The sequence below is a fragment of the Saccoglossus kowalevskii genome, chromosome 8 (assembly GCF_978046115.1).
Source record: "Saccoglossus kowalevskii chromosome 8, keSacKowa6.1, whole genome shotgun sequence".
Classification (NCBI taxonomy): domain Eukaryota; kingdom Metazoa; phylum Hemichordata; class Enteropneusta; family Harrimaniidae; genus Saccoglossus; species Saccoglossus kowalevskii.
The window spans coordinates 13,137,829-13,164,919 of NC_140648.1; the positions used below are offsets into that span (position 1 = coordinate 13,137,829).

Genomic DNA, 27,091 nt, shown 5'->3' on the forward strand with positions numbered 1-27,091 from the left:
TTGACCGCAATTATAATTTAAACCATATATCTTGTTAATTAGACCAATCCATTAAAATTGTCACGCTATGATGTCAACTATCAAACACTAATATGGACAGCAGATATTTAAAAGAAATTGGTCTTGAACAACAGCTAACTTTAGAAGACATAACTGGTGATTAAATGCATATTTTCCATCTATTCAAACTAGATTTCAAACAAGTTGTTTCATGTACACATAGTGAATTTTTAATAAGGTAGTCATAATCATCGAACAGCAGCCATTTTAACAACCTCACAAACATAAAAACAGTTTAATCATAAATGACATAACACTTTGATATGACAAAGTGGACTGACTAGACTATTTTAATAGCTTACAGTTGTGACCCATAAATACATTCTCATCGTAGACATTTGTAATTGGGACAGGGAATAAAAGGTATCTACATCTGACGCACAACCAACTATTCATGCTAGCTTTCGTTAACAGGTCATTCAGTCAAAGAGCAAATCGACACTAAACTTTTATAGTCGTTTATTTTCACTGATCACTAAAATTCAATAAATTAAATGCCAGTGTATACCATATGGAAAGTTAAAGGGTAGAGGTTGTCATGTAGTGAGCGTAAAACAATTGTATGTTACATGTATATGTCGCTATGGTACCCATATTGAATACAACGCAGCACGACAACCTTTTAACCATAACTTGTTTCATTTACAAATCTACTCAGTGAATTTTTGTTGCTGCTACAAAAACCTTATTTTGGTCCTTAGGGTGAGAGTGCCCCCCCCCCAATGTACAGCAAACTAAAACTGACCATCTTTCACCATTTTCTGTATCTTTGAAAACTTGGGATGAAATATTATGAATTTGATACTGCATATAGGAAATTTTAGGTTAAAGGAAGTTGATATTAATTTGCAATGGTGGGAAAATGAATGAGAGTTATAATTATTAAGATGTTATTCAACCCTTGAGCGCCAAATTTCTAATATCTGACAAATTTAATTTTCCGTAATTTTTTTGTTTTTCCTTTGTTACTTTTGAACTAAACAGACATCCCATTGATTTTTTTGAAAAAATGATGCAGGTTGATTTTACAAATGGTGGCATAAGACAGCTTTGGTGCTCAAAGGTTATGATTGGCAACTAAGCGATGGATGTTTACCAATAATATGAGGCATGTTGTGAAAATGACAAAAAAAAAAGTATCACACCAATAAATATCTTATTAACAAAGGTGATATGATCTTTGGTAATTTACAATATTATTTGTACAAAATTCCCAATTCAGACAGTATAAAAATATCAAGACTACATATTTACATTTAGAGACCATAGTATTATTACTTCAAAACCATGAAAACCATGAAGCAAAAAATAGAAATAAAAAATTACAGTAAAATTTATAGTCAGAGTATTTTCATAGGATGGAATTTTTAAAACCCACCAGTGAGGGGGTGCTATTGCTTTTTTAAGCAGTTGATAAAATAAGGCACTTGTTCAATGCTGATATGAAAAATTTATATATAATTACTTCTGGTTAAATAATGATCTCTCTATTTTAAGAAAATGTCTAATAAACACAATATTTGTCATCAATTTTTGTTGTCAGCTTAAATTATGAAGTTACAAATCCGTGAGCTAAATGTAAGAATTTCAAACTAAAATTTAAATGAATATTTACACATCATTGTCATTCACGATTCAAAATACAATTATTTTTTTGGAGATAAATAACATCAGAAAAACTGGAAAACAGATTTAACAGATTAAAACAAAGACCTCTCTCTATTTTAAGAAAATGTCTAATAAACACAATATTTGTCATCAATTTTTGTTGTCAGCTTAAATTATGAAGTTACAAATCCGTGAGCTAAATGTAAGAATTTCAAACTAAAATTTAAATGAATATTTACACATCATTGTCATTCACGATTCAAAATACAATTATTTTTTTGGAGATAAATAACATCAGAAAACTGGAAAAAACAGATTTAACAGATTAAAACAAAAAGACTTGCAGTGAAACCTGCTCGCAGCGATACATGGAGTCTTGGTTCCAAGTTTTAGAACGCTACACCAAATGACGCATAGTACAGGAATGGACGGAGAGAACACCAGTAACACCAGGAATTATACGATACAAGGTTGTCTTCACATTCTATTTGTCATGGTTACGTCCCACGTTATCATGATGTGCTCGCTGCAAAAGAAATGAAGACAAGAGAAATGAAAAAATTGTGAATTTTCAAACAAATGACAAATATTCATGATTACCGGTACATAATATTGTAGCAGTGAGAATTTGGCTGCTTAAAGTGACAATGGCTGTAAAGTATCTATCCTTTTTTCCATTTTTATTTATAATAAATCATTTCCTGTGTCATAAGTACCAATTTAGAATGGCCATCGATGGACACTGAAAGCATATATACTGCTATATAACACTATATACTTACTTTGTACATTAAATCACTTGCAGGTGGGAAAAAATGGCAGAGGGGTTGTGTCTGGGGCGCCAGAGGTGTCATCTATTGTAATCCAGTCTTGTCAAGCGAACCTCTGAGATCACAGGACAAGATGACAACTTCCGGGCCCTTAAAATGTCAAAGACATCACCATCTTGAGGGGCTAAGCCTCTCACTGAAGATTTTTTGTGTTATTTAATTTCTTTGGTTCCAATTTGATTCTTTGGCATAATTGTTTTACCAAAATGCTGACTACTGATCTCACTTCACATGACATTAGGGTCACTTGTGTTCAAAATAATATTTTGATGATATTTGGGCATCATTATGTAGTTATATTTAAACAAAAAAATTCACAGCTATTGCGGTTTTAAGAGAAATCATCTGTTTTGCAAAATGTTCCTACAAATGTCCTAAAATCATTAAAAAAAAAAACTCAAAGTCTCAATACAAATTTGGTGCTGAAAAGATTTCAATCGTGTAAAAATAAAATTAATACTAGTAGACATACCTCAAATTTGGTTACAAAGTCAGAAAATATTTTGAAGAAGTTGTCTGAAGATGTTGTCTCAGTACTTTCACCAAAGAATTCCAAAGTTTTGATGTATTCTTCCATTCCACTGGTTTTCTTATGATTGATTTCATCCAACGTCTGTGTAGAGTCGTCAATTAGTTGCTGTGGTATTTAGACGTTAAGAAATCAACCAATGCATGTGACTGTATTTGCCAGCATTTGTGTAAGTGATTATGATGAAGGGAGATGTTCATTTATCAAAATTGTTTTCCAGAATAAGTTTGGTGATGATTTGAGTTTAAATACATCATCATTCGGGCATGAATAATCAAAAAATATTGCTGCTTCTTATCGTTGAGCATAATGAAATATTTTCAGCACGTAATGGTGGCTCAAATATTTATGGGTTTGGGGTCTATTTAATGATTCTATACTGTGCTTAATAACAATTTATTTTATTGAATTTTATTGAAGGCACAACATCAGTGCTGTGGGCAACTAATGTCTTGCATGGTCTAAAAAACAATAAAGAGATTATCGTTTATAAACAATGACATAAGGAGAACAAGATAGAATTTGAATAATCCAGAGTGAAAACCGAGTTGACTTTGAGTGGAAGAGTTAATTATTTAGTGTTACAACAGATTCTGGAATGAACAGATTCATGTCATAGAAGAAACTATGCAATCCCCACTAGAAGCTAATCTGCAAACATCTGAGGGTATTAGCTCAAATGCTTATTACCGTATATAGGAAAGTAGTGATCACCAATCCTATGTCTGCCACTAGATGGCGCTGTCTGCCATATACAATCTACAGACATTACAGTAAAGGATACATCCATCACTTCGTAGAATTTATCTTCTGTTGATGTGCCAACTTTCTCGTCTCGTGACAACTTGACAGTGTTGCTAATATCCTATGAATAGACAACAAATATATGTGTGAGTTTGGTCAGCGTGCACTCCTGCAATCATTGTAACTAAACAACGCGATGGTTAAATTCTGTGAATATTCTAATAATATATTCAAACAAATTGAAAAAACCGTACCCAATATAATGGCAGGCTGGGTCAGAATTTGCAATTTAAATGAGAAACTTCCCATCATGTCTGAAATACGTTCATATATTCAATAGTTGAATGCAAAAAACAGAGTAGACCCACACTGCAACTACCGTACATGCGGGTCTAAATAATATAGAGCTTTAAGCTCTAAGGTAATACCTCTAATGTTGAAGTGAGTTCCTTGATATCATTCATCAACACTGTATCTGATATCTTAGCAGCCAATCCTACATTGGGGATCTCTTCACCAAACGACAATACGGCCGGTACCTTGTCACTCACTGCCTTGGCCAGTACGTGCAAGAACGTTGACTTGTTATCTGTTGTCTTTGTCGTATCCAACTGTCAAATAAGTGTAAAATAGTCAACACACAAATGATAGCTATAACAGTAATAAAGTTGTGGATATCATAGTTATTCCACAATGGGCTATTCCAGTTGATATCTACATCCCCTGAATGTCTTTGACATATCCAATTGAGAGTCCTTTTCAGCTCTAATAACAACCAAAATTTTGTAAATAGATAAAAGCAGCTAAGACTGAGCTATTTTGAATAGTTACTTATGATGATGATTTTCAAATATTCCCTATTATAAAAGAAAGATTTGACCTGGCAGCATTGAGGTATGCAGTTAAAAACTTAAATAGCTCAATGTAATGTTATATCACTTTGAGGATCTTTTTAACCCTTATGTGGTCAAGTCAATGTAAAAGTACAAGGGACTAACTAGATTTAGATACTTATTTTGTTCAGAAGGTATACTTAAAATGTTTGATATGAGCATAGACCCTAAATAGCACAGTAAACACAGTTGAGCATGAAATCACTACAGTATGTTAATAAAGTCCACAATAAATTCACAAATGTTATTTATCAACAGGCAAAACTGAAAACTAATGGTAGACAAGGTTAAATAAATGATCTCTCTAAACAGAATACATCTGTAATTTGAATAATTGTTTTCAGTTTGGTTTAGAGATTTTATGTAGCTGAAATGCACAATTCATTAACCAAGTCTGGAGAAGAATGGCGGTCTTACCTGCATCAGGAATGATATTTTAAATCCAGTAGCATTGCCGACTCTTCTGTTACCTTTATTCATGTAATTACCCATCGCTAAAACCAACTAATAAACACAAACATGAAGAAACATCAAGGGTGTATAAGATAAGGGCTTGCAACTTTGATATCCATGTACGGTGATAAGAACTCATAACTTCCACAGAATGTTGTGGACATCTGAATATGTTGGATTGAGATGATCAAAGTTTTCAACAAATGCAAAATGCACAGAATATATGCTTCATAAATAAGCCAGACGAACACTAACCAGTTCCTTCACAAAATCATTCATTTGTGATTTAATATTACGAGATAGGTATGTTTGAAATGCAATTTTGTGATCAAATTGCAAGATGCATGAGTTCTTCAACACATATCACAATATTTTGCAATTCATTGATATCATACAATAATCATATTAAAATTATTATCATACCAATATTATAACTATTATCCTAACTAGAACTTAAATTCATATACTAATAGGCGACACATGTGGAGCAGAACACCTGACATTACTTAATGGCTATATGCCATAAGGTTTATCCATATATGGGACCACATATAGTGTGTATGTCATTTGCAAACTTTATTTGTTACACGATTTACAAGTGGTGATTTGATTAGGTAGGTTTTTTACATTTCATAGGATAGCATACCTCCAGTATCTTGGCCAGTTTACGACTTGTTCTCAGTTCTTTTGAAGCCCTGGACAGACACTCCAGACAACTCAATGTCTCGGTGGATTTCTCAGAGAAATTGTCTTTAAATAGAAGAGCTTGAAGACGTACTCGAAATAAAGGCACTGTAGAAAGCTGTGATAATAAACACAACATACATAATCTATACATAACACCTGTTTTCTGAACAAGGCTGAGGTTGTGTGAGTAGAAAGTACTTTTTTTTACTACTGAATGCCAGGTAACTGTGGGAATCAAACCAGGCATGTCCATGAGCCTTGGTCAACATTTAACCATTACACCACACACTAATTGTGCAGAGAGGCTTCTAACAAAATGTTGCACAAAATATGTTGCACAAAAATGTTGCACAAGAAATGTTGCACAAAATATGTTGCACAAAAAATGTTGTACAATATATGTTGCACAAAAAATGATGTACAAAAATGTGCATATGAAATACTACTTACCTCCAATGCAAACATGTCAGCTTTGCTCAAATACTGACGATCTGCTTTTGATACAGCTTGTAGTTTATTCACCTAAATATAGAAATACATTACATTTAAATTACTAAACGCTATTCTAAACAAAGTATCAAATTTGCATAAAAAGTGTAATGAAAACATATCTTTTACTGAGTCATATCAATGTAAGAAATCTTTGGTAATTATTCACTAACAATAACACACAATGACTAACCTCGGTTTCTGATGGTGAGAACTGAATAATCTGTTGAAAATGGGCAGCAGACAGTTTACTGGTTTCCATGGACAACAACGCATGTTTTATCTCGTCAAAAGACATCCGCATATGAGCTAGTAAAATTGCTGTAATATAAAGTGATTGGAATCAAATATATATGCCAGATATAGAAACATACATATCATTGCACTTGCTATGTTTGCATAGCTAATGAGGCTATTTGCATATTTCAATATCCTCAATATAGTATATGCATATCATAAAGAAGCAGTTAACAATTAACTGTGAAAGATAATCAGCACCAATTCTTGAAATAGAACTAGATAAAAAAAACACAATGATATGGACTAAACTGTACAAATTTAGTCGATACCGTACATGACAAGTAATGAAAAGCGTGACAGAATTCAAAATCCTGGAATATGAATGAACAGAGTTTCAGAAGAGCACAGTGCTCAAAAAACAATGAATGACAGCACAAGACAAGGTTTTTCATTTGTTTTACAATCCATTGGCACAGTACACTTGAAAATTACAATACAATATGCACTTACATATATTATAAGTCTTCTTTGAGTCTAATATCGATAACTGACCTTTCTTTATGTCTTTCCGATCAGCACCTAAAATACAATATACGATACAAATTTCTAAAATGTAACAGTTTACAGAATTGGACAATCAAAATAATTATCTCAGGAACCGGACGATAATGTCCACATGAATAATGAACTTTTCTGTACAAACCTGTTTTCTTTGCCTTGGTACTAAACTGTTGTTCTAAACTCAACTCACGAACCACTTCATTGTAATCTTCTTCTTCATCTGTGTATATCTGGGAAAAGGAAATTACCCAAACATCACTAAATATGGAATATTTTCACCCAACCTTCCAGTCATAAAATCTCTAATGTTATACCAAACACTCAAATACGGTGGCTGATTTGCGTAACAATAGTTCAGTGACTGAAATAACTGTGCTTAAAAGTCGGTGTTGAAATAAACTGATTAGGAAAACTGTTATTCCTATCCTAACACTGTAACATTCCTAAGAACATTTTCACACTGGTTTCTATGTAGAAATTATTTCATCATATCTCAAAATTTTTCTAGTGGACATGGGAGGAAAAAGTCATAGGTTATTATTAACATAAATTGTAATACTGTGAAAACATTTCAAAAAATTGACATCTATTTATCGAGTTATAATTGTTTTCCATGATGTACAACGAGGAGCTCATTTCCCATAATGCACTGTGTTTATTTGCAGTGGCATGCTCAGTAGTGCAAAATTTGAATTTTACTCAAACTGCCTTTATATTAATTACACGATCAATATGCAAATGATAATCCATTATCATAAGATGATCAACTACTAGCTCAACTACATGTAGGGTAAAAATTACAATTCACGAATATTTAAAAAAAACAAAACTCACCTGGCCCCATATTGTGTTCTGCGTATCCGGAAGTTTCTCCCAATTGATTCTTTTTACCTGCATATTAACGTCATTCGTCTGTCCCATATGTAGCGGCATTGATGGGACGGGAGGCGGTACCGGCACATTCATGACAGAAACGTTATTATTACTATTACTACACTCCGAGTCATTGCCAGCCTCTGAGATACTGTTAGTGTGTAGTTCAACCATTCGTGAACTTGATGGTCTCAGTAAATTGTCAAGTCTATCATCAACATTGGAAATGGGTTCGTTAACAGTAAACACAGCTTCAAAATCGTTTTCGGATGAGGTATCGCTACTGCAGCTGTCATCACCCGTGGTTGTTGTTGTGTTGTCACTACTTGCCGGCTCCACAGGCAACTTGACAAGGAAGTCATCTTTATGAGTGTTTGTTGTATGGACAACTTGGATTCCATCTGACACATCATCTACGTGGAAATAATGCACATCATTTTATACCTATCATACCAAGCATATTACTTTGGAATCTGCCAAATGTAGGGTTGTACAGCTGCAGTTGGAATATCAGTTGCCATATTGAAGTTTTCAAAGTGAAACTCTTGGAAAAAATTTTCATAGTTTTGTTGTTACTCTCAAAGCTTATCATACTCATTATTAATTGTCAATTGTTTCTACATGCTTTAATTTCTGATTAGCTGTGAGGAATCATGTGACCAATATCTGCATTTGAAACCTATTTTCTGGTTGGCTGTGAGAAATCATATAAACAATATGTGCATTTGTATCATGTTTTCCAATTGGTTGTTAGAAACCATGTGACCAATATTTACATTTTTAACATGTTGTCTGATTGGTTGTGTGAACATTTCAAAGATTGGCTGTGAGAAGTCAAGTGTTTGCATCTATTGACCATTGACGCTGTAGGTTGGCGTCCTCTCTACACTGATCTGATGTATTTTACACAGATATAATAAATCAATTCAGTGATTTCTTTACTGAATAATGATAAACGAAACTTTGAAATATTGTGTAAATTTGCATTCAGTTTACGCTGCTAGTTCTTGATTCAGATGGCGTTCTATGCGTGAATTCATCACACTCAAGGACGTTCTATTTTAAGCTAGTTGAAATTTGAAATTGCGTGGGGAATTTCAGACACAAATTTGATTATCCTTATTATGTGCTGTTCAAAAGATTGAATTATGTACAAGATTAGTATTTCACTCACTAAACAATATTTCACTAAAATATAAATTGTAAAAAAAATATCACTATATAAACACTAGTGTAAAGAAGCGACAGAGCGTTATTTTAGCCAAAATCGGCTAGTAAGGTGTCATATGACACGTCAGGTCTGTGCTGCGACTGCACTTCCTGCGACGACGCAACATTTATTGACAACTTCAACATGAGAAACATTTCTGAGTGATATGAATTCACTATTATGGATTATAGCAATTACTTTTAATTGTGAAGCAAAATTCATAATGATTACACACAAAGAGATGTTAGTGTTATTGCAAGTAGTGATTGTTTATTATTACATATCACATACTGTAAACATATTAATTATTCACTGGTTTTTAAGCTATTTTCACTGAAAAAAAAAAATTTGCTAAACTAAATCCATATGAGCATGTACCGTAGAATAAAGGTATTGTCCATTGTTTTTCCTGTTCAAGAAATTTTCACAATACTCAAAAGTTCAAAATAAAGAAATTAAAAACCAGTGAAAATAAATGGTTTTACAGTAATTTGACAGTTATAAATAAGTATCAGTAAACCATGAGAATCCCATTACTTATAATTAGCATGCAGTTTAAAGAGATTACCTGCAGTGGTGGTGGCGGCAGCGGTGTTGTTAACATTAGTGTTAGTATGGAGTGAGTTAGACTGTTCCATGGCGTGCTGTTGCGCACGTACCACGGCAGTGACTCTGGGACCCGTGCCTTGTAGCTGGGGTTCAGGGGGGACCACAGAGTTGCTCTCCCCTCTGTGGTTGCTATTTAAAGTTGAGTGTTCTTGCTGCAATGAAAATATGAGCATGACCATTACAAGAAAGCAACATAGAGGGCGCTAGTTAACCATAGAGGGCGGTAATTGTTAAAGCTATGACAACATGATAATGATATATGTGGACAACTGAATGAACATTAGTCAGTTTAAACTTTACAGCGTTACATGTTGATTACAACAAACTGAATATGTGAAGATAGATTCCACTTATAAGCATAAAATGTTTAATCTTTATAATGCTAGTGAGTTGATTTTGATTGGGTGTTATTTTCTCTAGGACCTATGAAGTTACCTGTGGAAACATCATTTCATCACCAGTAAATGTAGCAACTTCCTGCAAACAAACAGAATGGTAGATGCGAGTCAACATGGGGTACAGAAAATACTATGTTGACATTATCCACAAATAGGACTCCTTGCAATAAGCAGATTTGAGTTGATTTGGAGAACTGGACGTAATTTTTATGAAGGGTCATTTCACCAGAGTTTCTGTCATTTTTGACCTCGCAAAAATTGAGCAATGTAAAATTACTCAATGTTGTTAAATCTGTAATTTATTTACACTCCAAGCAACAGCCATTTTTACCTTTCTACTGGTGTCATACTCGTATGGGATTGGCCGACTGGGAGTTATGGTATCAAAACGTCCATCGCTCACAGTATCAAATCTTTTGTTACTTATCAACATCGGTGGCTCATAGTCTGAAATAGAAACACAGGAAATGTAGTAATTTTTATTTAAAGATGAGTCGAGTTTAGTTAAAAATGATTTTATGATTTTAGAAAAAATACACATGTTAATCAAACTCATTTCAATTCAATTAAGACATATATCCAAACAGGTCACTGGCATGACACAGTAATATGAATCAAGCAAACAAAACAAAACTAAAACAAGCAGCCATTCTGAATCCAAACTTTACTGATGACAATTAACCATCTCAAATAAGTTCAGGCAATTCGGAAGCATGTAAAAGGGACTAAAAAATACATCAGTGTAGAAAAGGAAAAAAAATTATTGATTATTGATAGATGAAAACAGTACTTTAATTAATGTACTCGGTTTCGACATAAACTCCCTAAAACTTATGATGATTAATATACACAATATATTGTATTCTACTCACAATTTAGTGACCTCCGTGAATATACTTGTTCTCGATTCTCTAAATCCAATAACGCAGCTGCTATTGCCACTACGTAAACAGAAAATATATTGTTATTAGTAATTTCAGATTTTGGTTGTATACATTGAAACTTAATATCAAAGGAGGTCTCATTTAAAACATGTTTTAATTTCATTCTCAGAGCAACCATAGTCACGGTCAGTCACCAAAAGTATATCTATTGTATTTTCTTATCGTGTATTCTTACTAAAGGATATAATCAGACAATATCGTCTCATAGTTTGACATCATCAGATATTTGCAATTACTCACTGCCAGAGTTTGTCTCTCAATCCCCAGTGTATAATCACAGAACGTCAGGTGATGTTGAGCTAAAAAACAATATTATGAGGTCATATGTAAAATACCTGGAACAAAATCTCTATCATCTTTGAATATAATATCACCTCTAGATGCTGTCACGTCATATCGTCCTGCTCGGTTGGAAAACAGCGACTTGTCATAGTGCATGCCGTCTTCTGGGTGTCCTAAACTAGCGTACCTGCCTCCTAAATCTCGCCTTCGTGTGCCACCAAATACCATCTCTGAAGAGATGAAGAATACAATTTAGAATTCAGCTTCATTTTCTATAATTGTGTGAAAATAATTTTGAAAATTGGTGTATCATTAGTCACAGTCTTCCTGATTGGCTAAGGATATACTGGGTCAAAGGTTAACTTAAATGTCAACCAATGTCAAGGTAATAACAATTTACCTTTTATTACTATAGTGCTGTATTAAAGTATAAAAATTTAGATTTAATTTTCTGCTTACTCTTGAACATTCAGAATGTTACGTACAGTTGAAGTCATAGTAGATGAAGTCGATGAATCAGTAGTACAATGTGTTTCCATCGGCCGGAGAAATGAGTGGAGAAAATAAAATACAAACCCACATACCTGCAGCTTGCCTGTCCATTAAAAACATTAGTTTTCTCCAGCAGTGTACTTGCTGTTCTTTTGGTAATAGCTGTATTATATAATGCCATATTCCTTTCTTGGCCGGGGTGTCTAATATCGGAAATATGTCAATTATCAAGGCATCGAGATTCCTGATAGTGAAAAAAACAAATATAATATCATTTAAAATACAAAAACAACAATTTGTGCGCTTTCTCACTGATAAATATTTTTGTACATTTTTATGACTCAAAATACTAAGCAATGAAAATGAATGTTGTTTCTCTTGCAACATTGTAATAATCTCCAGGACTATTGATTGCGATTTTTAATTTAATAACTTCAATTTTAATATATAGACCAAACAAAGTGAATTTTTACATGAATTTTCACAATGTATAGTTAGTTGGTTGCTGTGGAAAGCTTACCTTGTATCACAGTATATCTGTAATGCTTTTTTAATGATCATTCTCTCATTCGCTGTCAAGTGGTGTTGTAACTGAAAGAAACAAGTGTCCACATTGAACCACTGCAGTCAAAACTTATTTGTATACACAATCAATAGATTTACCTTGTTGAGTATTTTGCATGAAACCAATACTGAACTTGATGCAAAACAACATGACAACTATAGCACTGTTTTAAATTGATTCACAGCATTTTATCAAACCAGCTAGGAATTCAGTTACTATTACATTGCTTACAGGTTCAGGTCAGAACTAGGAAATGCATTCTAATTTTCAAATACCTCCAGTAACAAATATTGGCAATATAGGTGTAATTCCATCAATAGATCTCATTTTGTAAGGTTTTGATTTGAATGAATTATGTGATTGACACAGGGTAAGTTTTGATGATCAACCAATTAAAAAAAGCCTGACATACCACTGTTCTATGTTCTCAATATTTCAGATTGACATGTGGCACACTTTGTTTGCGAAACATATTGCTTGCAAAACACCATGTAACCCATGTTTGCCAACAAGTAAATCATTATTTTTATGACTGACTGACTGAAAGTTGGCTTCGTAATGCAAGAAATATGACTATCATACACTATAGATCATGATCATGGCCATACATATATAGCGCCCTCTAGTGATGGGTTCACACATGCATGTATAGACCACTTTCCCCGGAAGTTGAAGATACAGCATTTCACATGCTTGCGCATACTGTTTTGGAGTATAACGTAAATTTGTACACGTGATATTGTGCTTCCGGGTGTAACAATCAACGTCACAAAAATAAAATTCCCTTCTATCGACTATCAGCAATCTGACATGTTTGTAAGTTCTGCTATGACCAAGCAGAAGTATTTTTGCTCCCCCATCTTGCTACCTCCGGGAAAAGTGGTCTAAAAATAAAGGTATATGCAAGCAGTTTTTTTCTAAGAATAGGTGTATGGGTTTTTAAAAATAAGTAATATAGTGTTACAAGAACAGGTACAGATGCTAGAACTTGCTGTGATAAAAATTGGTTATTACAGAAAGTCATCTTAGGTCATGCAGCACAGATGTCGTTCGTGTACTTACCATTTCCTTGAGTGATCTTCCCTCGTTGACAAGTTCCTGTCTTGATATACCTTTAATGTTCAGCTGCACATACTCATCATTATTCAACAAGATGCGACTTGCATGATACATTTCATTCATTGAGTCGGTTGACGTAATACTCATGATTTCTGAAGACATCAGAGGAGGATTAGCTGAAAATAAAAGCGAAATATAATTTTATTATCACTATACTTAAGTCCCTTTTTTTTTTATTTTACACATGCAGACTGTGTAGCAAAATAATGTAGCAACTCCCATAACTCAGTGATTTTAGGAGAGCTATTTATCACTCTCCAGCCATTTTTAAAAAGCAAGGCCTAATAGTGTAATTTTTTGTGTGTAAAAAATTACTGCCCAGAGACTCAATTACCGGGGTATACAAATATCAACTGAAACACATTTTGGAAATCTGCCAATGCACACAAGAGATCATAAAAGACTGGTTTACGACCTCCTTGAAGCTAGAAATGATCAAAAAAAGATACCCTTTGAGAATAGTCAAATAAAATATGTTGTCTTGGTCATATTTATTTTTAAGTTGTGACCATGCTCTCTCGCCAGAAGAGATAAAATTTGTTACAACCATGAAACAGATTCAAATGGCAATTTGAACGATGGGAAAACCCTGGGAAATGAGCTTTGTATGACAGAAATATTTTATTACCACTTGTAAAAAAAAAATCTTTGAGCATGCATTAAAGCATGCATTAATACCTGCTTTGGGTTTTCTTCTGACTAATGTTTCCACCATTAATGCGGGCATATTGCCGCTACCTTTCAACAGGTCAATCAGCTGATGGTGAGTTTTTTCCTTTACGTCAATACCGTTCAACTCTAGTATTCTATCACCAGGATGCAATCCAGCCTTCATGGCGGCTCCACCTAGGTAAACAAAATATTATAAAACTTTTATTTTTCCGGAATGGGTCTTACTTAGAAAGTTTGCCTGGAAGTTCAATGTCACTTTGTATATCTACACTTATACTTACTACTATATGCAAGCCTAGTTTTAACTAACAATTTCAGGCCCACTCTAGGTTGAAAACACTTTTAGCTAAACTTGTCATCAAGTCATTGTTTTTTTCACGAAATTCAAGCTTACCATGTATGAGTACAGTAATACAGTAAAGCATTTCACCAAATTTATTTTTGTTTAGCCACTTATCAATCAATTTTGTTTTGGGGAAAGTCCTGAATTTTTTGAAATTAATATGACATCTTAAAAATGAACAAAGATTCAACATGCCGTCGATGAGCAGATATCGCAAAAAAATGTCATGTGAACAGTTTTAAAGGGTTCTGATAGTTTCATCACAGTCCCTCTATAGACTGTGGTTTCATATTAACTTTAATATTCACAACATTTCAAGACTATTTATTTATTCATTCATTCAATCTTGATACACAGACCAACATAAAAGAAAGAATCCAATCATGCTCTTAAAATAAACTACACTAGGTGATGAGTTTTTCAACATACATTAAGACAGGAACCATACTTGGAACCACCACTTGCACAGAGAGAGAGAGAGACCCAATGAGAGCTCAACTGAGTGACTATTTTATAGTGGTTATAGACACCGTCCCTCAACAACGGTGTTGAGGGACGGTGTTATAGACAAATGATTTGAATTGGTATATTGCATTATTTCGGATTGATATCCCAAAACAGTCATGAATTTTATTTATACTTTAGAGTAATGAAGATTTTCATTTTTTGAACACTCCCAAAAACAAAACTGAGGTAATAGTGTCAATATATAGTTAAAAATAAACCTATACTATATTGTGTGAAAACAATGTTTACTGTAAGATTAATTCTATATTACCAGGGTAACTAGATTGTGACTAGACACAATTGAATGCTAGTATAAAGAGACACAAGATACTGGGGTTATGATACTCTAATAACATAGACAATAGAAATTCACATGTATTAATATTAATTGCATCATGGCACCACCTGTTACGATTCCGAGTGGCAATGTAATGTACATAACCATAGAGGGGTAAACAAGAGCCATTTAGAATTCAATAATTTATATAAAATATTATTTTTTAAATTTATGTGCTTACATGTATGTGTACTCACACAATATTGCACTTTGCAACAATAAATTGAATTTTATTTTTTTACGTACAAGCTTATCAAATTGTAAGGATAATAATCAACAATAATTAAATAGGTAAGCACTCCAAAACTCTATGAAACATAAAAAATGATGAATTCTAGATCATCGTCCCCTAATCCTGCAAGAAGGGAAGAAATGATGGTCTGATATTATAGCAGACAGACATGTCTCATTGATGTATTGGCTCTACAGGTCACTGCACACCATGTGGTCTGAATACATCAATTACCCGGTATACATTGTTGTCATGGTAATTCAAACATTGAAATGTTTTTAAAAAAATAATATTTTCAACTGCGTAACTCATTTAGTTCAGAAAGCATTATGTGTCTTGATTTGTTAGATTTGTAAAAAAGGGAAGTACTAAACAAGAACATATCTGGACAACTGTTGCTTGGGACTCGGACTTGATTATCTCCAGACTGTATATTTTAAAATTTAATACCAGTATACTGCTATCTGAATATTATAGTCATCAATCAAATTTAATAAACTATAATATAACGTTATACTGTTCGCAGTCATAACATTTTTAACTAGTGACGCTCAAAATGAGAAAAAAATGTTGTTTAATATCCAGAGTCAGATGATGTATTAGGGCATATTTATTTATTTACTTATTGACTCTTACACAATCCCCGGAGGGAAAGAAAATGGTCACAAAGTACAAGGAGAAATATATATATAAAAAAAAAAAAAAAAAAAACACAATATACTAAATAACAAATACAATCACTAAATTACTATATAATACAAAATCTCTAAAATACAATCTAATATAAAATTACAAAATTGACAGCAGGCATTAAGATGTCAAGTAAGACCCTGCTTCCTGACTTCAAAGCTTTCACTTATGAACTGTGCTACTGGTATAATAATGTTTTCATTCTGTAACAATTCCATGAATTTTTTCTCTGCAGGTTTATTTTCAAATGCTGGGATCATATCCTTAGCTTTATTGAACAGTTTGGCACGCAACTCATTATATTTGTTGCATTCCAGCAGAAAATGCATTTCATCCTCAATTAGACCTTTGTTACACATGTCACAAACCCTGTTGTTTAATGGGATTTTTTTATGACGACCCATTTCAATTTTGAGACTATGGTCACTAAGACGAAATTTGGTAAGCACACTACGCAGGTCAAAGTTTTTTAGCTTGACTAAATATGGCTCAAGTTTTAAATCTGATTTGATTAGCCGATATGTTCTTAGTTTGTTTTTCTCATTTGCTTTGGTGCGGTTATCATTATGAACCTCACCTTTCCATCTTGTTACAAATAAATCCTTTATGCCCAAATCAATTTGTTTCATTTGTGCCGAGGTTAATTTATCACAGTTGTTAACTGAATGATATTGTTGGATATTGTTTAATAATGATGTCACTTCTAGATACCATTTACTTTTAATGTTTTGGTTAACCACAAAAGCTTCCTTGAGTAACGCATTATTAGAATTCATGGCCCGACTGTAATATTTAATTATTTGTTTTTTTATAAATACGTCTAGGGGGTATCTGCCTAACTCGCTATACATGGCCATAATTGGTGTGTGTTGTGACACCCCCAGTAGATACCGACAATAACTTAATTGAACGTCTTCAATAGGTGATTTAGTGGAGAACTCATCACCCCAAACATCACAACCATAAATGAGGATAGGTCTGATGAGTTTGTCAAAAAGGGAAATTGAAACTTTTATACTTATGTTTTGTATTGAGCCAAGCTTTGCTTTCATTGAAAACAGAGCTTTTTGAGCCTTACGTTTAAGGTTTTTTAGGCCATCCTTAAACCTACCATTGGCACTAATGACTAGTCCCAGATAGTAATAAGATTTAACTGTATCAAGTTTGATACCTCCAAGAAAAAATGTATCATTATTCAAACGTCTGTTTGATTTATTGAAAATTAAAATTTTGGTTTTGTCAGTGTTGACAGAGAGCTTCCACGTTTTAGCATACAATGCCAAACTATCAAGACATGTCTGTAATCCCTGTTTAGTTTTAGAAAGTATCACAATATCATCGGCATAGAGTAGACAGCTGACATGCGAGTTTTCTAAATAAGGAGGATCACAGGTATTAGGATTGAAAATAGTGGGCAGGTCATTTAAACAAGCAGCCTATCGGCTGAGATAGCTCCGCTGTTAGCAATGCACATTTCAATTAAAGAACTGAAGACATCATTAGAAAATGAACAATATGAATAGTATCAAAGCAATCGGACTTACAGTTTTTAACAAGAAGTCGAAAATATCACTTTTTACCAAAAATTACAAAAATATTCACCAAAATAAATTAATTAGAGAATTGAAGATATCATCACAAAACGAACAAATCTGAGAGAGGTCCACATGTAGTACCTATATATGTAATATCAAAGCAATCGGACATACAGTTTTCAACAAGAAGTCGAAAATATCACTTTTTACCAAAAATGACAAAAATATTCACCAAAATTAGAGAATTGAAGATATCATCACAAAATGAACAAATCTGAAAGAGGTCCACATGTAGTACCTATATATGTAATATCAAAGCAATCGGACTAGCGGTTTTTAACAAGAAGTCAAAAATATCACTTTTTACCAAAAATGACAAAAATATTCACCAAAATTAGAGAATTGAAGATATCATCACGAAATAAACAAATCTGAGAGAGGTCCACATGTAGTACCTATATATGTAATATCAAAGCAATTGCACTTGCGGTTTTTAACAAGAAGTCGAAAATATCAGTTTTTACCAAAAATGACAAAAATATTCACCAAAATTAGAGAATTAAAGATATCATTACAAAATGAACAAATCTGAGAGAGGTCCACATGTAGTACCTATATATGTAGTATCAAAGCAATTGCACTTGCGGTTTTTAACAAGAAGTCGAAAATATCAGTTTTTACCAAAAATGACAAAAATATTCACCAAAATTAGAGAATTGAAGATATCATTACAAAATGAACAAATCTGAGAGAGGTCCACATGTAGTACCTATATATGTAATATCAAAGCAATTGCACTTGCGGTTTTCAACAAGAAGTCGAAAATATCACTTTTTACTAAAAATGACAAAAATATTCACCAAAATTAGAGAATTGAAGATATCATCACGAAATGAACAAATCTGAGAGAGGTCTACCCAAGGTACATATACACCAAGTATCAAAGCATTCAGGCTTGTAGTTTTCAAGAAGAAGTCGAAAAAGTAAAACATTGACACGGACGACGGACGACGACGACGGACGACGACGACGACGGACAATCACTCATATGATAAGCTCCGCTCGACAAAGTCGACAGCGGAGCTAAAAAAGATTGAAGAGAGTTGGACTAAGATTACATCCCTGTTTAACACCAATATTGGACTGAAATTGTTTTGTTAAGCCTTCTTTACATTTAACTTTATATTTTACTTTACTGTACATGTTGATAGCTGATAGCTGATTTTTGAAGGTGGTTTATGTCATGATCAGACAAATCCGATTAGATAATCGGTTGTCATGGCAATATGACGTTGGTAGAAATAAGAGATTAAAGGTGATATATAACATCATATACTTACAAGATTAAATTGGTTTTAATTTATTGCTGATGGGATTACTAGGGACAAGGGAATGTGACATCCAATCAGATTAAAAAAATAGAAGTGTATTAATCTATTTTATTAATTAAGTATATGTAATCAATAGGTCTGCTGTACTGTAGAAAGACAACTATGGTTTAAATTTAATAGATTTTACGTTGCTAAGATATATTCAGTGTTTTATGTAAGAAATATTAAATTCTATGGTTAAATTTGCATACTAACTACGTCTTAAATTAGCGTAAAGCCATATTAATTAACTTTTAAAATAAAACAAAATTTGTATTTTATGAGACCACTAGATTCTTAGTTCATTACGTAGTAGTCCATTAGTAAACAGTACATATATTTTTATTATTAAGATGAATAATATCATTTTTATAATTTATGAGTACAATCATAATGATCTGTTAAAACCTTTTTGTATTTCCTGTTCATTTAAATCACAAAAAACTTGTCCATTTCCCAGACAAGATAAACAAGTGTGAATTTAACATTATAATGAAACATTAAACATTATAATAATCATATCTATTCATTGAGAAATGATACTTCCTCTCAAACGTCTGGTTATATTCAATAATCACCAAGGATTATGACTACCTACTACCATTAAAGTGCCTGTGCAATGCCCACCCACACGCTTCCCATTTTAGATCTGTGCCCCACTGAAATGGGCACTTATTGATTTCTTTGCTGAAAATGATTACTCGTATCCAAGTAAATTTGAGATATTTCCCGTGCTGTAGCCACGCCCACCTATCCTGAAACGGTCGACTGTTTCCGGATTTCCGACTCTCGCCGAAAGGGCGCCACCAAATGCAATCAAAGAAAGCTTAGAAAGAACTTCCGTGTGCTGAGAGTATTGAAGACACATTAAAAATTAATTCAAAATTACTTGTACTTGAGATATTGATGGAATAGCTGAAAACTAATTATGTAAATCAGGTAACTGATATGAACAGATTTAAGTGTAAAACTAATAAGGTCTGCACAATGTACCAAGTTTCATTGAAATGTGATTAGAATTATTATTATTATTATTATTATGCTAATTAGAGAGTTAATATGAACAGATTTTAACCCAAAATTAATCAGGCTGTCTATTGTCCTAGAGCATTTATGTACCAAGTTTTATTCAAATGTGATGATCAATACTTGTGATATCAGTATTAATTAATTATGTTAATTAAGTGATTAAGAAGCATACATATTTACCAAAAACTAATATTGTGTATAGTCCTAGGTTCATTGAAATGTGATGGGTACTCTTTAAAAGTTTCATTGAAATCCAATGAGTGGTTTGTAGACATCAGTGCAACAGCCATAGAACAGCAAAAAATTAACTAATTATGCAAATTAGGTAATTAATAGGCACAATTATTTATCCCAAAATTAATCAGGTCTCTGCATAGTCCTAGAAAATGTCGCAAGTCTCATTGAAATGTGATGATTAGTACTTGAGATATCAGGTGAAAAGCTGAAAATTAACTAATTATGCTAATAAGGTGATTAATATGCACAAATATTTACCCAAAAACTAATTAGGTCTCTGCACAGTCCTCAAGTAACTATGTACCAAGTTTTATTGAAATGTGATCATTACTACTCGAAATATCAAAAGCTGAAAATTAATTAATTATGCAAATTAGGTAATTAATATGTACTGATATTACCCTAAACACTACCAGGTCTTGCAGTGTCATATGACATCTATGTACCAAGTTTTATTGAAATGTTTTGATTAGTACTTGAGATATCAGTGGAAAAGCCGAAAATTGATTAATCATTATGTAAATTAGGTAATTAATAATATTAACAGATTTTTACTCAAAACTAATCAAATCTGCGCATTAGTTCAGAGCATCCATGTGCCAAGTTTCATTGAAATCCAATGAGTGGTTCTTCAAATATCAGTGGAACAGTCATGGAACAGCTTGAAATCAGTTAATTATCATTCAAATTAGATAATTAATATTCATAGATTTTTACCCAAAACTAATCAAATCTGCGCAGTAGTTCAGAGCATCCATGTGCCAAGTTTCATCAACATCCAATGAGTGGTTCTTCAGATATCAGTGGAACAGTCTTGGAAAAGCTAAAAATCAGCTAATTATCATGCAAATTAGGTAATTAATATTCATAGATTTTTACCAAAACCTAATCAACTCTGCGCATTATCCCAGAGTATCTATGTACCAAGTTTCACCAAAATTTGATTAGTGGTTCTTGAGATAACGGTGGAACAAAAAAGTGACATACATACATACATACATACATGCATACATACATACATACATACATACATGTACATACATACATACATACATACATACATACATACATACATACATACATACATACAGACATACAGACAGGGTAACTGCAAAGACTCCCTTTTGTGCTTCGCACACGGGAGTCAAAAATATGAGAGGAAGCCAAACCCCTGGGCCGTACTTTTATATCACTGGGTCATTCAACGTACAACTGTACTTTTAAACGATATACATTTTTTAATCGGCATTTCTTTTGTCTATTTTATTTTATTTTTGAGAGAGCGAGTTTTTAGAAGTTGTTTTCACAACAAACTGTTATGATAGTTAAACATTGTGTTGTGGGCGGTTGCAGTAATGCGTATAGTTATAGTGTAAGTATTTACACGTTTCGAATCGATCCGAAGGTGCGAAATCGGTAGACGAAAGCCGTGAAAATAATAAGAAAAGGTTGGGGTGGACTTCCTCCTAACAGCGTCATATGCAGTGTCCACTTCTGCACCTCAGATTCTTTTTTTTTGAAAAACTGTCCTTGTCCATGACAAAACAACTAGGTTTTAACGAGAAACGCCGACAATACAAAACGTTTTCGAAAAAATAGATTCCGGACCAGCCCATGATCACTGAGACGGATTTCAGAAGGGAGAGAGACGTCAAGTATGTGTTTCAAATGATTTGATTTTTTTGCGATCCTGATTATCGCTTTATAGAGACCACCCGTGTTATGTAAAAAGGTAGCAGTAATTTTGATGACACGAAAACGAAGCGTCAGACAAACAGGAAATTATGCAGCCCTCAGGCTGTTTTCATTTTCGCAGGCTAAAAGTGTCTGAATTGTTCGGTTATTGGTGTTGAATGTCGAATTCACACCTTTGTTGCCTTTACTTGCAGCTTGATCGGCGTAATAATTTACGGAATAAGAATCCGGGCTTGAGCTGTCAATGTATTTTTTTAATATGATGTCATAATCATGAAAATCACTCTAAATCCACTCTGAATTTGTCTGTATGTGAGTCGCTCTCAATTATTTTTGTTATCCAATTAAACGCCGCCATTCACGCACTTGTCCCCCTCATGACCCGATGCGTTCACCCATTACAATGCGGCAGTCATAGATTTAGTAACTGTGTTTTGTCGTTTTTTTAAAATTATTTCTCTATCAATAGTGTCTAGTAACCTGATAAATAACAAGACGATTCAGTCCAATGCCGATGTCCAGTGACAGTGTACAAACGTGCTCCGGCGACGGTGACGACCACGGTGACTAGCTACACCAGACCGGACATATTTCGCATCTGACTCAACACCATGCAACAAACTTGATACTATGTGTTCATTATGGTCCATTCTTCCTCGATGAACAAGTACATAGGTGGCAATTTAGTCAAAGACGAGAAAACAGCACAAGAAATTTGCCTTATTTACACGTATCGGCAATGCAAGCTGCCCAGCGACTTCCCCTTCTGACGTCACAAGGGGAATTTCTGTATGCAAATGAGAAGCTAATGAGGAGCTTCGTTTTAAAATAAACAAAAATAAAGTTTCCGTAGACTGAGTTAAAACATATTTTTTCACTTAAAAAAAATTATTTATGCTTAGAAACATAAAAAACAAGTCATTGAAAATGACACAGTCCCCGTTAAGTTCTCTTTGTGCTCGTCATATTAAAGCGGAGGAGTTGTCGAGAGTGTGTCCTTGAAACTTGAGTTCCAAGTGGCGTATACAACAGATTGTTTATTTACATCAAAACACGTGTTTTGTGTCATAGTAATATGGCCAAAGAAAAAACAGCTGTTATTCAGGCATCTTTGATCTGATTATGAAACACACTGATATGTATGATGTGCCAAATACGAATGAAAATGGTACATAAATTGTGGAAATATAGTAGTAAGGCCAAAAAGTCAGATGGCTGTCAATCGGCCATCCTTGACCAGATTTTGAAACAAATTGTCATGGACATGCATCCTAACATGCATAAAGTAAATTTATGTGCCAAATTTGAATGAAAACTGACAGAGCACGTCCAAGATACTGCATAAAAAAACAAAAACAAGATGCCTGCCAGTCGACCATCTTTGATCCTATTGCGAAATAAATTGTCATGGACATGTATCCTAACCTGTATAATCTATGTACCAAGTTTGAATGACAACTGACAAAGCATGTCCAAAATACAACATTTTCAAAGAACAAGATGGCTGCCAGTCAGCCATTTTGAATCGAATCGCTAAACCACTGCATGTGCATATGTCCCACATAAGGTACTAGGCACATGCAAAGAATGAATGGAATCGGTCCACAGGATTCTGAAATATGACGTTGGATAGACTGACGCACGGACACATGGACGGTCGGACGGACAGACTCAGGAACTCACGGACGGTCGGGGACATGTATCCTAACATGTATGATCTATGTACTAAATCTGAATGAAAACTGACAAAGCATGTCCAAAATACGACATTTTCAAAAAAACAAGATGGCTGCCAGTCGGCCATCTTTGATCCAATTGTGAAATAAATCGTCATGGACATGTATCCTAACATGTATAATCTGTGTACCAAGTTTGAATGAAAACTGACAAAGCATGTCCAAAATACAACATTTTCAAAAAACAAGATGGCTGCCAGTCGGCCATTTTGAATCGAATCGCTAAACCACTGCATGTGCATATGTCCCACATAAAGTACTAGGCACATGCAAAGAATGAACAGAATCGGTCCAAGGAATTCTGAGATATGACTCCGGACGGACGCACAGACGCACGGACACACGGACACACGGACGGACGGACGGAGACCGAATTATAAGTCCCCGTTTTCGGACTTCGTCCGAACGGGGACTAATAATAATATTTATGTATCAATAGATAATTTTAGGCGTGAAAATAGCAGCCCTTTTACAGGCACTTTAACTATATATTAACATTATAATGGTTTTGTACTTTTTTTTTATTTTTCTAAAACTCATTTTAATCTTTTCACTACCAGTTCCATCTTTTCATCACAAATAGTCCTGTTTATAGTAAAAAAGTAAAAAAATGAAAAAATGAAAACTGAAAATTGACTCAAGTTTTATCTGTTGGCTGCAAAATTAAGATTAAATTCAAGAAATATTGAAGAATATTAGAAAAATATGCAGAAAAAATTAGGCGAGAATGTCAAGTGGTGAAAAGGTTAATAACATTTTGAAATGAATGATCTATGCATTGATCACACTTTGTAATCTAAAAAAAAAGCATTATCACTACATTGATCATCAGAGATTAAGCTGTCTAAGTATTCAAATAGATGCTGGGATTCAGTAGGCAGGCTGACACCATACCACTCTACTTTAAATTTTTAATAGCATTGTTTTGAGTTACGTCATTACCACCTCATAAATATGCATGAGCTATGAGGTCAATTTATTTAGACAAAAAAAACAGTAATCAAAAACTAGAATAGCAACAGGTGTATTTATAAATTTGTTGTGACATTGAAATAATTTAATATGGTCATTTTTCTGGTGATACACTTCCCTGGGATTCATAACACATCACTGAAAAACTGTAGCGTTGCTAGCAGTTAGGATTGAGCATATAGTCTGCACACATTTTCTACATTTAATCTGTTTCATGTGCTAAACTCTGTATTCCATAGTTTTGTCAGTTCTATTTTTAGTAGTCTCATAATTGTGATCAATGCTATTTCAAAATCAAACAATTTTCCCAAATTATGCAAAAGTTTGTTTCACTCCTGCCAAACGCCCTTGACGATTAAGTTGCCAACATTTGAACAATTAAGTGGTCTAAAATAGAATTGTTGTATTCTGTTTATAACACTAAAGTATGATGGCTGCCACATGTGAGCTAAACCCCAAAGGAACATGATTAGGGAACAGATTTCTTGAAGATATATACTAAGATTGCACTTACCGGTAGTATTATCAATCACAGATTTTGCAGAATTATGTCTGAATATATTGTGCATCCAATCTGATCAAACAAACACTGATCGACAAATCATGGTAATTTTTTTAACTGAGTCAGCTACTAGGTGAACAGGCTTTTTGCTTCTCAGAACAGAAGTAAAATTTTAATGATTAACAACATACCTGGATCCACTGATTCAATGTAAACTGGAGTCTGGCCAGTTAGTGTGAATCCAAAAACACCACCAATTCGGTTAATATGGACAACTCTGCAAAGTAAAGATTGGATTGTTACACCTACCAATCAACAATATTGAGCAGCAGCAGCAGCAAGAAAGAAAGATTTCCTGATTTTCATAATCACATAAAACTTTAAATATGAACACAGCCCTCTATTTTACCTCTTTTTAGATATTGGTGGCATCAACTCCCTGGCGTTAGCAGGTTCATTGCGATACTGTTGATTCATACTCGCAATTGCCGTATCAAACTTCTGACGATGACTTGGTGGTATAAATATCCTAGAAATGAGAAACAACTAAAAAATGTTATTTGTGTTGCTTTTATTAATGTATAATTAATTATAATACCAAGCGTTGCAATGGCGCAGGTTATTGGCGGATCGGCACTACATGATGTTGAGTTAACTGGACAGTGGTTGAGATCAATACACAAGCGCCTGTAGAAGATTGTACAATAGCAATATCCACTATCCTACATTTGTTAAACCTAAAACTCATTTTATCTGCCAAATTATATATATTAGAGTATTTTTGCACGACTCCCGAAATGTCACTAACCACATGGTCGATTAACTAAATTGTACGGGTATAAAAATTTTTTTTTTACATTTGGGTAATTGAGATAAGGAACTCTGCACAGTCCACTATTTCATAACAGGGCTTGGATGAGTCACCCAGTCTCACATTATTGTGCACATTCCCATTCTTGTCACTCTTCTTCGCATGCAATAATGGGCAGCTTATCATTTCTCCAAATAGAAACTGGGAATCAACTAAGTCAATCAAAGTATACCTGTGGTAGGGAAGGAGGAGGGTTATTTGAAAAATTGTTTTTCAAGTTTATGTAAAATACATACACAACATTCACTGGGGTTTTAAAGACAGGAAGTTGCAGTGATTTCACTGGGGTCTTCAAGACAGGAATTTTTAAGTCACAGTTATTTCACCGGGGTCTTTAAGATAATAATTTTTAGAACTGATCAACCGAACAATACAGTACATAAACCTCTAGGATTTTTTTGACAAAACGTTCAGTTTGTATTACAATGAAAATATTACAGACATTAAATACATGTAAATGCTTATCTGTTGTAATAAACCATGACATTAAGACCATGTTAGCGGAAACCATATGGTAATATTCAACATACATTAAATAGTGGCAAAGTAGTAAACAAAGGTGTCATTGCAGTAACTGAATAGCCATGCACAAAACAAACAAACGAACAAAACAAAGAAATCAACCAACACACTTCAATTTTTGAAGACAGAAAATTGTCATATTTTCACAAAAGTCATTGGGATTGGGACGTTGTGCTGAAAACTACAGTAAAACTTCAGTTGGCACAATATTTCTTCTTTTGAAATTCTCAGTCAGGTTTGTCTACTACTGTAAAA

The 27,091-nt window shown here is 33.6% G+C and overlaps 1 protein-coding gene across 4 annotated transcripts in view; it reads right to left on the reverse strand.

Moving 5' to 3' along the window:
- Positions 1–502: 502 nt before the first annotated feature.
- LOC100370362 (delphilin-like) overlaps positions 503–27,091 on the reverse strand; it is a 34,358-nt gene continuing 7,769 nt past the window's right edge. Inside the window, exons 4-25 of one of the 4 annotated variants that reach the window (XM_085502195.1) lie at positions 25,853–25,972; positions 25,635–25,720; positions 14,265–14,432; positions 13,530–13,702; positions 12,423–12,493; positions 11,995–12,146; positions 11,503–11,640; positions 11,057–11,125; positions 10,516–10,631; positions 10,222–10,263; positions 9,746–9,938; positions 7,929–8,380; positions 7,237–7,324; positions 7,044–7,112; positions 6,487–6,614; positions 6,255–6,326; positions 5,764–5,919; positions 5,082–5,168; positions 4,200–4,382; positions 3,812–3,892; positions 2,971–3,135; positions 503–2,194 (exon numbers count right to left, since the gene is read on the reverse strand). In XM_085502195.1, the coding sequence (XP_085358321.1) occupies positions 2,153–2,194; positions 2,971–3,135; positions 3,812–3,892; positions 4,200–4,382; positions 5,082–5,168; positions 5,764–5,919; positions 6,255–6,326; positions 6,487–6,614; positions 7,044–7,112; positions 7,237–7,324; positions 7,929–8,380; positions 9,746–9,938; positions 10,222–10,263; positions 10,516–10,631; positions 11,057–11,125; positions 11,503–11,640; positions 11,995–12,146; positions 12,423–12,493; positions 13,530–13,702; positions 14,265–14,432; positions 25,635–25,720; positions 25,853–25,972 (2,851 nt within the window). In that variant the 3' untranslated portion in view covers positions 503–2,152. Of the gene's footprint in view, positions 2,195–2,970; positions 3,136–3,811; positions 3,893–4,199; positions 4,383–5,081; positions 5,169–5,763; positions 5,920–6,254; positions 6,327–6,486; positions 6,615–7,043; positions 7,113–7,236; positions 7,325–7,928; positions 8,381–9,745; positions 9,939–10,221; positions 10,264–10,515; positions 10,632–11,056; positions 11,126–11,463; positions 11,641–11,994; positions 12,147–12,422; positions 12,494–13,529; positions 13,703–14,264; positions 14,433–25,634; positions 25,721–25,852; positions 25,973–27,091 lie in introns of all 4 variants that reach the window. The other 3 variants (XM_006816937.3, XM_085502197.1, XM_085502196.1) reach the window with 3 other exon arrangements.